The sequence below is a fragment of the Leptodactylus fuscus genome, chromosome 7, assembly GCF_031893055.1.
Source record: "Leptodactylus fuscus isolate aLepFus1 chromosome 7, aLepFus1.hap2, whole genome shotgun sequence".
In the NCBI taxonomy this organism is placed as follows: Eukaryota; Metazoa; Chordata; class Amphibia; order Anura; family Leptodactylidae; genus Leptodactylus; species Leptodactylus fuscus.
Window position 1 is genome coordinate 20190751 of NC_134271.1, and position 14624 is coordinate 20205374.

Below are 14624 nucleotides of genomic sequence, written 5' to 3' on the forward strand. Positions count from 1 at the left end.
TAGGCGGATTAGACCTTCAGACCACTTGGTTAAATCAAATCAAACAAGCTTTATTGGCATGTCAAGAATAGATATTTGGCATTGCCAAAGCTAGTAAAGTGGTGGTGGTGGTGATGGGGGAGTTGGGAGTATAACAGTCCGTGGGGTCTCATCGTCCTCTTATTTGGTGACCACTGTATGGGGGGGGGGGGTGATTTGGGGTATAACAGTCTGTGGGGTCTCATCTACCTCTTAGTTGGTGACCGCTGTATGGGGGGGTGATTTGGGGTATAACAGTCTGTGGAGTCTCATCTTCCTCTTGTTTGGTGACAGCTGGACACATATTGGGCAGCGATCTCCCAGTAGGATGTAGAATTTCCTCTTCTCGTCTGCAGATATGAAGTCTGGGATGTGGGCAGAGAGTCTTTGGTAGTAGACGGCCCTCACAGCTGAGTATTTGGTGCAGTGTAGCAGGAAGTGGGTCTCATCTTCTAGGGCCCCCTGGTCGCAGTGCTGGCACAGTCTGTTCTCCCGTGGCTTGTACGTCTGCCTGTGTCGCCCCGTCTCCATCTCATGGGGGCTCTGTCTGTACCGGTTAGTGAGAGGAGAATGATGGATTGGTGGCTACGCAGTACATGAGACAAGGTATTCAGTGACTTGGATGGAGCCATTTGCTATAGCCTTGTACTTTTCTAATTTGCTTGCGGTGCTCACTTGGCAACTCGTAAGATTTGCCCCAGAAACAAAGGCAGGAAGGCCCTTAAAGAAGACCTTTCATGTTCTCGAGCACATGTGGTTTTATATACCGCTAGAAAGCTGAATTGTGCTGAATTCAGTGCACTGTTGGCTTTCTAGCAGTATAAAAAAACGCATGTGCTCGAGAACATGAAAGGTCCTCTTTAAATAATGCACGTGAAACGCCAAACATGTGCACAGACAGAGTAAAGTGACCATAATATAGGCGAACCAGGGACACTGTACTGCAAATACAGGGCATGATGCAGCTAAAAAGATCCCTGACACAGAAAACAAGAAATTGATGAGCAAAAAAATAGTCTGCTCGCTGTCTATGACGCCTCGGCAGTAATAACACAATCAGCCAGAAATAAATAAAAGTCCATAAATAATTTTTTTTTTTTTTTTTTTTACACTGGAAGCTGTGAGATGTAAGGAAGGAACATCCCTAGTAACAGGGAGCGAACAGCAAATTATATGGAAAGGAGAAATCCAATGGCAGGAACTTTAGAGATGATTTTATGGGTCTAAATATGGACACTGTGCGGAGGTAACAATCACTACTGAGCCCTGGTGTAGCGGAGGCCATAGACCTCACTATAAGAATACATGGACGTGTCGCCGGCACATGAATGTTATACGTACACCAGCCATGCTTCTGTGGCCCAGGGGCGCAAAACTGAACAGAGATAGGACTACCCTCGGTTTTGCTCATGGCTCCCTACACCGGACCGTGAGATTAGACAGCTGTGTGTATGGGGCCATAGAAATGAATGGGACAGGGCTAGCATACTGACTGTATGAGGTCTTATACATCACAACTGGGGGGGAGGGGGGGTTTCATACAGATTTTGCACTGGGGGGGGGGTGTTCATACAGATTTTGCACTGGGGGGGGGTTCATACAGATTTTGCACTGGGGGGGGGTTCATGCAGATTTTGCACTGGGGGGGGGTTCATACAGATTTTGCACTGGGGGGGGTTCATACAGATTTTGCACTGGGGGGGTTCATACAGATTTTGCACTGGGGGGGGGGGGTTCATGCAGATTTTGCACTGGGGGGGTTCATACAGATTTTGCAGTGGGGGGGGTCATACAGATTTTGCACTGGGTGGGGGGGGTTTCATACAGATTTTGCACTGGGTGGGGGGGGGGTTCATACAGATTTTGCACTGGGTGGGGGGGGGTTCATACAGATTTTGCACTGGGTGGGGGGGGGGGTTCATACAGATTTTGCACTGGGTGGGGGGGGGTTTCATACAGATTTTGTACTGGGTGGGTGGGTGGGGGGGGGGGGTTTCATACAGATTTTGCACTGGGACCCTGGACAGTCCAGTTACGCCTCTCACTGCACCCTGGTCTGTTCTGTAATCAGTCTATGGGCAGCAATGTGTCCAGACTGGAGCTCCAGCACTAAGGACCTATGAGGAGCTCCAGCACTAAGGACCTATGAGGAGCTCCAGCACTAAGGACCTATGAGGAGCTCCAGCACTAAGGACCTATGAGGAGCTCCAGCACTAAGGACCTATGAGGAGCTCCAGCCTACTCTAGACCCCGGGCAGGCCTTCTATGCACAAGACAAAGCGCGCCGAGCATCACGTGATCAAACAAGGAACCCTCACGTGATTGACGGCCGCAGTAACCAATGAGCGCGCTCTCCGCCCCGCAGCTTGTCTAGTGAGGCGGGGGGATGTGGAGTCCGTAGTGGGAGGCCGGTGATCCTGACCCGGTGAGTATCTCGTGTGTATACAGTAGCGGCTCCGGTACATGGCTGCCGGTATGACCGGGGACTACGGGCCGCACCGCGCCTCAGCGACAAGGGGCGCGCACACTGGTGCATGCTGGGAGTGAGGAAACTAGTGACGTCATATAGAGGCAAACTAGAAATCCAGTGAGTGAGCGCATACCCAGCTGGTTGTTGTAGGTGACGTGTATGTGCGCTGGTATGACGTCAGTGAGGTGAAGACTATGGTTATAATTCACCCCTTACCTCATACAGTCCCACCTGGTCATAGTGGTGCATTGAGCGCTCACCTCCCCTGCGCCTGGTCTCCGCCTTGTGCGTTTCCGTATTCTGCCCGAGAAACTGGACAGGAGACGAAACCGGCAGTCAGTGTCCGCTGTGAGCGTCTTCTGTTCTCCATGGCGAAACCGGTTTTTGTAACCTGACACAAAGTCCGGCATGTCTGACTTTGTGTCTGGTTAAAAAAAAAAATGGTTTTGCCGCGGAGAGGCAGAAGACGCTCACGGGCGGTCACTTTGCAAACCCATTCAAGTGAATGGATATGAAAACTGACTGCCGGGATTCGGTCTCCTGTCCAGTTTCTCGGGACAGAAGACGGAAACCCGCAAAGCAGAGATGGGGTGCGGGTGTGAACCTGCCCTAATAAACTATGGCGAAAGCTACACAGGCTCTTTCGCAAGGAATAAAAGTTGCAATGACAAAGTAATGGCGGTCACAAGTAGCCCATTAGGTTTGGGCCAAGTGTCATGTTCTGATGGTCGTCCCTCTTCTTGGCCAGGATGGGGCACGTACAGTCTGCTCCAAGTAAGGGCCCGTTCACACAGGCAATGAGGGGGCGGATTATGGTGCGTAATCCACCTCATAATCCGCCTCCTTACAACGGTGGGCTATGTAGACTGCCAGGCTACTTTTTTCCGGCATGCGGCCGCTTATGGGGAAAAAAAAAGCTAGCTGACCTTTCTTCATGCGGATTCTGCAGCTCTGTGAACCCTGGCGGCAGCAACCATTCATTTGAGCCGACTCCGAGGGGTGGGGGGAAGCCGCAACAGTCGTGGCAGGCGGGTTTTTACCTGAGAGTGATGTGGCTCATGCGTCACTCTCGGTGCCAAAATCCCCCATACCGCCCCCCGTGTGAACTTAGCCTAATAGGAACAATGCTGCAGTCCTGTCCAGTGCATAGCAGTGTTCTGGTGAATTGTATCGCCCCTATTATTGAAGCCTATTGCACATTCTCCCCACACTGTACCAGCTTCCAGCACCTATAGGGAGTCAGACCTCAGCAGATCACATAAAGTTCATTTGGGGACAGAAAATCCCTTAAAAAAATACAAAAAAAGTCACCTCTGTCACATTGTGTTATTTACAGTGCTGGGATGTCTCACACCGAGGATCGGCGCTACGTGGAGCTCTGCCAGGACTCTGTTCGACTGACTGCAGACAGTGTGGGTTTGGAGATCACCGATGAGGTGGCCGCTCTCCTGGCGGAGGATGTATGTTACCGCCTCCGGGAAATCACGCAAGTATGTCTCATCTGTAAATTCTCTGCTTTATTCTATCAAACTTGTTTTGTGATGAAAAGGACCAGTTGGTTCTACTGAGAGAGGATAGGTGACGTGTCTGTCTAATGGAGGACCCAGCGCTGGGACCCCCACTGATCACATGAGCGGGGTCCCACATCCTTTTTGAATGGTCACACATGAGAGATGCTGCTCCATTCAATATTTGGGAGACTTGACGATGGTCACAGCTTTTTCCATCAGTCTTGTAAAGGTGGATGGAGTGTCAACTTACATGCGTAATCATAAGGGCATGATGGGGTTGGGATGTACCTCAAGATGAGTAGATGGAAGAAAGTAAAGTGTTGTCCTATGGTATTGAAAAGTGAAGGTAAAAATGAGCCATCAGGAGAACAATTCCTTCTCAGGTCCTCTAATATATCGCATGTTATATACTACTTAGTTCAGTGCAGGTGTCTGCCCCAGTTCCAGAGATATCGGTGCCGTTAGTTTCGGCTACCAATATCACTGCACTATCTGCAGACCCAGCCTTAAAGATCAGCGTTAAGATAAGATAAGATATTCCTTTAATAGTCCCACAATGGGGAAATTTCAGTGATACAGTTTCATAGATGGTACAGTAGTATATAACAAGAGAGAAACACATACAGCTCATGGCAGATAGAGAAATCCTAGGAATCATAGCAACTAAAAAAAAGAAAGAAACAGACACACTGCAGGATCATTTAGTTCTCTGTGCGGAGTGATGTTAATAATAATAATTATAATAATAATAAAGCCGACTTGGTTGTAGGACACGAGGAGGGGGGTCACAGCATGTGGATATAACAAGCAGAAATTTTGCAGAGGTGGGGGACATATGCAGCTATCATGATAACATGTGGCAGTTCCTTTGGTAGGTGGTGAGATCTCCTGCTCACAGCTTATAGTTCGGTATCTTGTATCAGCACTATTGTCCTTTTAACCACAAAAAATGCCCCAAATGTCCTTCATCACAAGCCCTCCTCCTCCTCCTCCTCCTTACCACAGTGTTCTACTGCCCCAAGGAAGTCAGAGACCATCCAGGTATACATGGTGCTGCTCTCTTGCCAAGCTTCCATAACTCCTGGGGTAGGTGGGTGATTGTAGGTTCCCAGGTTGTAACAGTGTCCCACGTGTCCACAGTAATAGAAAGAAATACCAGTCAGCTGTAGCATCTTCACACAACAGCAATTGACACCAGAAATCATCTCCTTGAAGGAAGAAGTCCGCATTTCCATGTAGGTTTCTCTTCCATGCCGCATGTTGAGCCATGCTGTCCTAGCTGGGGGGATGGTAACAGGCACATGTGGAAACCAGCTGAACCAGGTCTTGAGTCCATGCTTTACAATGGAAACAAAAGGAACAAAAAACTCCACAGGGTCTTCCATTCGATTTATAGTTGCTAAATTCATAGTGCTAGATTGCTTGGTTACCGGATTCTTGAAGTTACAGAGAAAAAGAGTGAAAAAGGAAAGAAAAGTTTGCTCCCAGCTTGGAGCACTGCATCAAGGCAGCCAAGCCCCTCAGGGGGGCGGCGCCAAAAAAAAAAAAAAAAAAAGGTTATCGTTGCGGGCTGAGGAACCCTTTAATGTCAGCATTATCTGTAAACTGCGCCTCTAGCGTCTCATGTCTATTGTATATTCCCAGTTCAGCGCACAGTCTCTCAGGCACTCTCGGAGGCGAAGACTCACCGTAGAAGACTTCAACCGAGCATTGCGCTGGAGTAATGTCGAGGTAATATGATAATGAAAATATTGTCAAGTGGACCTTGGTTCCAGATTTGAAAGGGAACCTGTCATCAGATTTAAAGTAATGGCATGGTGCTGTAGAGCTTGAAAACAGCGCTGCGGCCATGCTGAGGTTAAAAATTCTCAGTTACACAGTGTTAGAAAATTAGTTTAATACAATTCTGAAGTCATAGATTCATGGGGTTGGTGTGGGTGCTGTGCAAAGTCATTGGCACCATGAGTTCAGCACCATGATGTTCCTTTTAAGTATATTCTGACACTAAAGGGTTTTTTTTGTTCCTTCATACATTCTAGTATCCTTGTCAATAAGGTTATGTGTACATTGTTCAGTGGTGCAGTCAGGACTGGAGACTTCAATGATACACAGTTGCATGCCTCATCCATAGGAACCCATGTTTAACCACTTCCAGACCCCCCCCATAGAGTATAAACATCCGGATAGTGGTTGCCTAGTTCTGACAGGACGTACCGGTACATCCACTCAGAACACAGCAGCTTTATGAGATCGTGCAGCTGCTGATACTGGGAGCCGGCTGTAACTTCATTCGGAGCTGCCAGAGAGAAGGCAGGAAAGGTTTATTCCCTTCCCTGCCTTCTCGATCGCTGTGTATACAGTGCTCAATGAGCGCTTTATACACAGCTATGAGCGCCACCATGATGTGGCCGCCCTCTGACCCGGCGGTCACGTGATCTGCCGGTGTCAGCGTCTTTTAAGAGCTGCTGGGACCTACAGGACCCGGATCAGCTCTAGTAAAGTGTATATACAACATGCAGAAGGCTGGATTCCTCCTACAACTGGGGCTAAATGTACCAGCCTCAGTTTCAAGCAAAATCCGTCTCTAATACAAAAAAAGTGATCAGATTTCCCCAAAGGTCTCTTATGACCTTATGGGGACACCACCTGATAGAAAAGTTTAAAAAAAATATATAAATAAAATAATTTAAAAAATAAGTAAAATAATATGCCAATAAAACGCCGTAATTGAAGGTTATAGCCCCACCCCTGACACCATATAAAATAGAAAATTACAGTAACAGAGAAAAAAAACTATTTTATAAAGTTTTTCAGTAACATTTTGTGTTAAAAAAAAAAAAAAAGAAAAGTGAAAACCAGACACAATTTCCCTCCTATTATATTTATATAAAATTTTAAAAAAACATTTGAAAATAAAAACAACATAAAAAAGACGCAAAAAAAATAGTTGAATGAGACGTATGAGAAAAATGTTATACAGCCCTTTAAACCACACATACAAAATAACCTAAAAATATACCACAAATTGGCCCGGTACTGAAGTGGTTAAAAAAAAAAAAAGTATATTGCTCAGTATACACGTATCAGCCGGGTGAAAGCCAAAAGGACGCTTTCCCTGTACGGTAAATGTGAGCTATGGAAACATCATCAGGGCCGATGGCGCACATTTGGCGAAAGAAACTACCTCCCCCCATTATGTCGGATGTATGAGTGATCACAGAGGAACGTCATTTGGTCAGATTCTGGCAGACTGCCGGATACATGAAATGTTTTTGTTTGTGATGTAAGCGATACGCTGCCGTCTATGTACAGGGCATGTTGTATGAGGATTCCTCTCCTGTATCTTGCAGCCAATATATGGTCACGGATCCCCAGACCCAGTTTCGTTTCGTAGTGTTCGTGATGGCGACTGTCATTGCGCTGAGGACCGTGATGTCAATTTGGTTGAATTGGCTTTGGCCACAAACATTCCTAAAGGCACTGCCGAGACGGCTGTAAGAGGTAAGGAGCCATCTTTTCCTGGGGCGGCAACAAATAAATGGCTACTTGCTGAGTTTTTCTAAACTGTTATTGTTTTTCCAGTTCATGTCTCTTATCTAGACAGTAAAGGAAACTTGGAGCCACAGGGGACAGGTCAGTGTTCACATGGTAACTACATATTAATCCATATTGAATGTTTTTGGGGTATTCATTGTCAAATAATTTCCTTGCAGTTCCTGCTGCAGTCTCGATGCTAACAGATGACCTGTTGAAATATTATCAGCGTGTGACGAGAGCTGTGCTAGGAGATGATATGCATCTTATGAAGGTAATCATCCTATATATTATGTGCCCGTCCTGTATGTAGTGAAGAATTTGCCCTATTCCTACAGCAGTACACTAGAGATGTTTGCTGGCCGTATACACTACAGTAGCTGTAGCCTCTATATACGCTGGATTTCATTATGTTGTCTGTTTTTTTAAAGTCTATATATCTTAATTCTTCCCAGGTGGCGCTACAAGATTTACAGACAAACTCAAAGATTGCTGCATTGTTACCGTACTTTGTGTATGTTGTGAGCGGGGTGAGTATAGAATTCCCAATATTGTAGCAATATTGAAGGCTCGGGTTATATAGTGACTTGTGGTCGTGCAACATTAGGATCACAAATGTTGGGTTGATAGTTGCAACTATGTATAGTGAATGTGATCACACAGATATCCAGCATGGTTGGATTTCTGCTGACTATCAGGTTGTATGGGAAGAATATGCAAATCTGACTTCCATGGTGTAATTACGATGCCAGTGCCTCAAGTATGCACACCAATAGAGGGCGCTGACTGAGAATGTGCAAGTCTGTCTTCCATGATGTAATTAGGAAGACAGAGTCTCAGTCAAGCAAGCCTATAGAGGGCGCTCCCTTTAACATCATGCCAACCTTAAAGGGAGCGCCCTCTATAGGCTTGCTTGACTGAGACTCTGTCTTCCTAATTACATCATGGAAGACAGACTTGCACATTCTCAGTCAGCGCCCTCTATGGGTGTGCATACTTGAGGCACTGGCATCCTAATTACATCATGGAAGTCAGATTTGCATATTCTTCCCATGTTCCTTTGCAGTGGAGCGCTCATGGCTTAATAAGACTCCACACACCTATATGGTGGTCTCTCCCTATGGAGTGACGATATCCCCTTAACCCTATCAGGTTGTAGTGTAGGATATAGTTTATGGAGATTATACAAGATGCAAAGTAATACTATGGTACAGTTTATATTAAAGGGGCAGAAGGGCTAAAAATGATCTATTACCCATTTCACTAATCCCTTGCTATTTCCACTGGTCTCTACTTCCTGGTCCACTCATCCAATCACTGGCTGGATAGGATAGACCAGTGATGGCGAACCTTTTAGAGACCGAGTGCCCAAACTGCACCCAAAACCTAATAATTTATCACAAAGTGCCAACACGGCAATTTAACTTGAATAATGTGCGGATCCACAATTGAGGACAATCACAGACCTGCAAATTATGGTCATACAAATGGGGCTTTATAGAGCTTTCTGCTCCACTGTGGCCCCCACACAGTATAATCTGTTGCACTGTGGCTCCCACACAGTACAATATGCTCCACGGATGAGTGCCCAAAGAGAGGGCTCTGAGTTCCACCTCTGGCACCATCACAGGGATAGACCATCAATACTAGATAACTAGATCAGTGGTGCTCTGACTTCCAACACCCCTGCTGATCAGCTGAGAAAGGGTATGTTCACACTCAGTTTTTTACTGGTGGATTTTGAGACAGAATCCACCTTATAAAAAAAAAAAAAAAAACTCCCTTTTATTTCAATGGGAGTAGCAGATTTTTTTTTTGCTAGCTAATTTTTCTGCTACAGAGGAAAAAAAATGGTTTGCTCTATCTTCAGGTGGATTTTGCCATCCAAAGCCCATTGAAATGAATGTGTGGTGGGGAAAACAAACATTATTATTGAGCCAAAGCCCTGAGTGACGTCGAAAGGAATGAGAAATATATAAGAGGCAAAATCTCCCATCACAACCTCAGACTCTGACATGTAGGTCAGGCCAAGCCATATTGATTTTTTTTTTCCACTTTTTTCTTCTAGGTCAAATCGGTGAGCCATGATCTGGAGCAGCTGAGTCGCCTATTGCAGTTGGTGCGGTCGCTCCTATCGAACCCCTATCTGTATTTGGGTAGTTACGGATGTAGCCTCATGCAGAGCGTATTGTACTGTGTGACGGAGCCGCTTGCTGCCTCTATCAATCCCCTCAATGATCACTGGACTTTGCGAGACTACGGAGCAGGATTACTGAGCCTCATATGGTGAGAAGGAAGTGGACGAGGAATATTTAGGAGAAACGCTTCATTATATTTGGGGTCTTTATTATATATAAGCAAAGATTTGGGTGATCAAAGGGCATGTTCCAATACTGACACTTATTCCCTATCCAGAGGTAGGGAATAAGTGTCATACTGCTGGGGTCTGACCTCTGGAACCCCCAGCAATGCAGATAATGGGGGACCCAAGTGCCAGGATGCTTGTGGGAGGGGTGGGATAGGGAGGTTTGTAAGGGGTGGTGGGAGGGAATTGGTAGAGGGGCCGCCCGTTGCAGTTTGTAGGTAAAGCATTGGCAAGGGGCATTGTTACGTGCCGCGGATGGCTCCGACTGCTGTGCATGGATGGGAGTGACGCCCTTGGTTGCGGCAGGGTGGGGAAACTGCCTCAGTGCTGCCGCGTATGCAGAGGAAGGAGGATGGGGAGGCTGGGGCCGCGTAGGAGGTGATTCGCGCAGGGAGTTAGGGCGGCGCGGACGAAGTCGCAGGTAATGCTAGTGTGTGTGTGTGTGTGTGTGTGTATATATATATATATATTTTTTTTTTAAAAAAAAATTCCCCACAATTCTGCAGTAGCAAATCTGCAGCATATCAGTCTTGTGTGGACATACCCAACACTGAGAAAATCTAGGGAAGAATAGAGAGATCCAACACTGCAAGGAGAAGTTTTGTTATTAGATGAGCCTGAATCGGTAGTAGAACCAATTGGGTGACGGAGTCTGCCATTTTTTGGACAATTGGCGCGGAGTGCCTGACAAATATATGAACATAGCCATGGGGCAACATGGTGGCTCAGTGGCTAGCACTGCAGCCTTGCAGCGCTGGAGTCCTGGGTTCGAATCCTGCCAGGATCAACATCTGCAAGGAGATTTTATGTTCTACCCATGTTTGCGTGGATTTCCTCCCATTCTACAAAGACATGCAGATGGGGAAAAAAAAACCAATATACATTGTGATCCCTATATGGGGCTCAGAATCTACATTAAAAAAATAAATATATATATATATATATATATATGAACGTAGCCTTAGCCTGTAGCCTACATACATCAGCCTCGCTTATAGCAATTATTTTATTTTCAGGACACACCGAGATTTGGAAGGGTCGCTGTATACACAGGTTTTGCAATCTCTGCAGAAAGTTTTGGGAGACCCCGTCCGACCGCTCTGCTCTCATTATGGTGCTGTGGTTGGCCTCCATGCGCTGGGCTGGAAGGTAAGTTGTTCAATCATCGCTTATGATCTTACTATCGTATTAGGATAAGTACGGTATGTGCTAGTGACATCTTTAACTGTAATGTGTCTCATTCAGGCCGTGGAACAAGTGTTATACCCTTTACTTCCAACTTACTGGTCTGGATTGCAAACCGTGCTAGATGATCACTCCATGTCCAATGCACAGGTCAAAGCGGATGGACACAAGGTCTATGGAGCCATTCTGGTAAGTCAGTCAGGTTGGCAGAAAAACATTCTCCTATTGACGTCTGCAAATCACATGAGTGCTTGACTGTTTTGTACAGAATCCATAAGCACTGGGGAGGGGGGGGAAATTATGGTAAGAAATGAGGAAGATTAGGATTTCCCAGATTATAGGCAGGATAGGTCATTAGTTTCAGGCCTGCGGAGTCAGAGTTGGTACCAATGACTTCAAAATAAGATGATTACTTTTAATTAAACTATAATATTTTGATTATTGTATAATTAAAGAGATTGTCCAGGCTAAGATTTTATTTTTTAATTAGGGAGGGGTGGGGAAAAAAAATCATACCCACCTGTCCTTGGTGCTCTGGTGTCTTCCCAGCACGGTCCATTCTTGCTGCTTGGCCAGTTGTGACATCCCTAGGTCACGTGACTCTGAGACCAATCGGTGGCCTAAGGAAGGGACCAGGTAATGACGTCCTGTGTCCTTCGTGGTCACGTGCAGCAGGGACTTCTTTAATTTTGTGGCTAGTTTGGTGTATATTTAGTAGGATACAATCACTAGCTTTTGAATGAATTAAAGGATCTCTATGAAGGAGTCAGAGTAGGAGTTGCAAGAACCATCACTATACAGTGGACAGAGCTTACCGGTGCTGATTGCAGAAGTTTTTGGGAATAGCTGGTCTATGTGGGTTCTGGGTGTTGATTCTAATACTGATGATGGATCATAAATCCTTTGCCAGTAAATGAAATGTCTAAAATCGTTTATGCCTTTTAGATATTCCTTGAAATAGGCCATCCCCTTTAAGAACCAACGTTTTCTTGTTATCCCCATTAGGTTGCTGTGGAACGTCTTCTGAAAATGAAAGCTAAGTACTGTGAGAAGGATGCAGGTCCCTCTCCCCATGACGCTTACTCTACACTCCCCCCCGCCCCCTCTGTGTCTCTGCTAGAGATGTACAACGAGCTGTATTGCTTCTTCGGAGACAGCTTAGCCGTCCGCTTTGGGACAGGAGGAACTCCATCACAACCAGGAACAATTTCTAGAGGCCAACAGGAGCCAAAAAAGGAATGTTCAGTGGACGGGGTAAGGAAAATGCCCCAATTGACGGCTCACGGAGAGGAAGAGGTCACAAACACGGGCAGGCAACCTCAGCGACCTCCTCAGATTACACTCGCAGCATCATCACGACCTCGTGGAGCTTCACGACAGGGACAGAGAGGGCAGGGAGTCAGAGAAGCATTTCAAAGGAGTAGACTTACACCTCGTGGTGCACCCCGCTTTACCTTCCTTATTGGAGGTAGACAAGCAGGCCGTGGGGGCAACGGACGGAGGTTTCAGAGCGTCTTTCAGCTGCACACTGGCCCTACAGCCACAGCTAGTCGCTATGCTCAGAAGCTGCCAATGATCGGAAGAATGACAAAGCCTGGACGCCGAGGATCCCAGGCAGAACTGTCACTCTATTTACCGTTGTGATAGCAGATTATATTGGTAGCTGATGGACTTTTGTATTAAACACTGTACTATAATACTTGCTACGAGAACGCTGGCAGCGCGTGATGAAGGGTAAGCTCAGCTCGGTGTGCAAGTCTAATGGATTCACATAGGGATTTGCTTTAGGTACAACCTGTTATATTCAACAACATATCATCGTGTACTTTGTATATCCTGGAGCAAATGCCACAGCGCATTGTCTTAAAGGTTTTGATCTTCTTCCCACATAAAGAACTTGATCAGTGTATATATATATTTTTTTAATCAAATTCGGGATGAAAGGGCTTCGAGCTGAATTGCCATTCCTACCCAATATACTGATACTGGCACATCTGTGCCAAAGTCTCCGTTGGCCTGCAAACACTTTTTTTTCCTCCACTGGCTTGTTTAAAAATGGCTGACCCCACTATAGGGGTCTGTTTAACCACTGTTTATGATCTGCCTCTCCGTTGTTCCCTGAATAACAGAGATGTAATGCTAGTGTGAACTTGTTGTCAGACGCCAACAGTCTGATATTGGTTAACCCCTTTTTAAAAGGGTTTTTCCACTGATAACATTTATTATTTAGGCACAATGTAAGGAATGTGTCTGGATTTTTGGAAAGCATGCAGGCTCACTCAGGAACCCCTATTGTGATCGCTGGAGCCGCAGCAATCAGACACCTCGCCTATCCTAAGGATGAGGGTAAGTGTCATTAATGGGAAACCCGCTTTCATTTTATAGAGGCGATCTTAGGTCTCATTCACACAGGGCTAGCCACTGCGTATTTTGGTCCTGATTCTAGGCGGGAAGCCGCGTCAGAATAGGACCAAAATGCAACTGTCGCCCAAATGAATGGACCTAGTCCGGAGGGTGCTTGGACAGGCGGACGCCACGGTTTGATCAGCTGCAGAATCCGCCTGAAGAAAGGGCAGCTTGCTTCTTTTTTGCGCGAGCAGGAACACACCGTTAGCACAAAAAAGAATGCTAGCGGGCTACATAGACCTCTATTGTGAGGGGGCAGATTTTGACCTCAAAATCCACCCCTTCTTGCCCCGTGTGAACGAATCATTAGGGCATGTTCATGTTTCTCTGACAAGAAAACTTCAAGACTGATCCACAGATTTAGGCCGGGGCCCCACGGACCAGAAACGCCGCGATTTGCTGCGGAAAAATCGTGGCGTTGTACAGTGCAGGCAAAGTGGATGGGATTCATGGGAATCCCATCCCCACTTTGCGGAAAAGATGGCAGCGCGGACAGCAAATCGCAGCATGTCAATTATATCTACGGAAACGCCGGCGGCTTTCCCGTAGTTATAATGTTAAGAGAAAGTCCGTGGAGGAAAACTCTGTGAACTTTCTCTCAAAAGCGCTGTGGAAAGAACCGCAATGCGTTCACGCAGCGCTTTAGTGCTGCGGATACGGCTCGTGGGGTCTTAGCCTTAAAGTGTAACATGCTGCAAATCCAGCCCTGTTCAGTGGGGTTACTCTGTGTGTGACCGCCCACCATGGTTTTCTGAGAAAGACCTAATGTGTCTATTTATTTGTGCAATGCAGACCTAGATCTGTGCTAAGAGAAATCCTCACCATATGAACTACAGCGCGGATTCCAATTTTACAAAAATCTGCTGTTTGAACACAACCTTTGTCTGATTTCTTAGTTTTTTTTTTAATGGCCCAACTATTGAGTGACAGCTTAGTTCTCCAAGATATTGTAATGTGGACTGTTCACTAGTAGCACAAAAAGTCTGCGTATCCCTGCGCTAAACCAGCAAGTGTAATATATGTCTATAGATGTGTATATATATATATCGCGTGTATTACTGATGTAAATGTTACATCACTTTTGCACTGTTTTCTGTTATTAAAATGATGGTTTCTGCTCCAGTCCTGGGTCTCT

The 14624-nt window shown here is 46.1% G+C and overlaps 1 protein-coding gene across 1 annotated transcript; it reads left to right on the forward strand.

The window, feature by feature from the left end:
- Positions 1-2400: 2400 nt before the first annotated feature.
- TAF6L (TATA-box binding protein associated factor 6 like) lies at positions 2401-14593 on the forward strand. The gene is made up of 11 exons (XM_075281297.1): positions 2401-2443; positions 3825-3978; positions 5644-5730; positions 7350-7500; positions 7582-7632; positions 7713-7807; positions 7989-8063; positions 9602-9819; positions 10915-11047; positions 11144-11272; positions 12089-14593. The coding sequence occupies exons 2-11, from the start codon at positions 3832-3834 to the stop codon at positions 12725-12727; spliced, it is 1725 nt and encodes a 574-aa protein (XP_075137398.1). The 5' UTR covers positions 2401-2443; positions 3825-3831; the 3' UTR covers positions 12728-14593.
- Positions 14594-14624: the final 31 nt, after the last annotated feature.

Coding starts and splice junctions, on each gene's coding strand:
- TAF6L (XM_075281297.1), top strand. CDS start 3,832: ATGTCTCACACCGAGGATCGGCGCTACGTGGAGCTCTGCCAGGACTCT. Junction 3,979..5,643: donor GCCTCCGGGAAATCACGCAA/GTATGTCTCATC, acceptor GTATATTCCCAG/TTCAGCGCACAGTCTCTCAG. Junction 11,273..12,088: donor AGGTCTATGGAGCCATTCTG/GTAAGTCAGTCA, acceptor TATCCCCATTAG/GTTGCTGTGGAACGTCTTCT.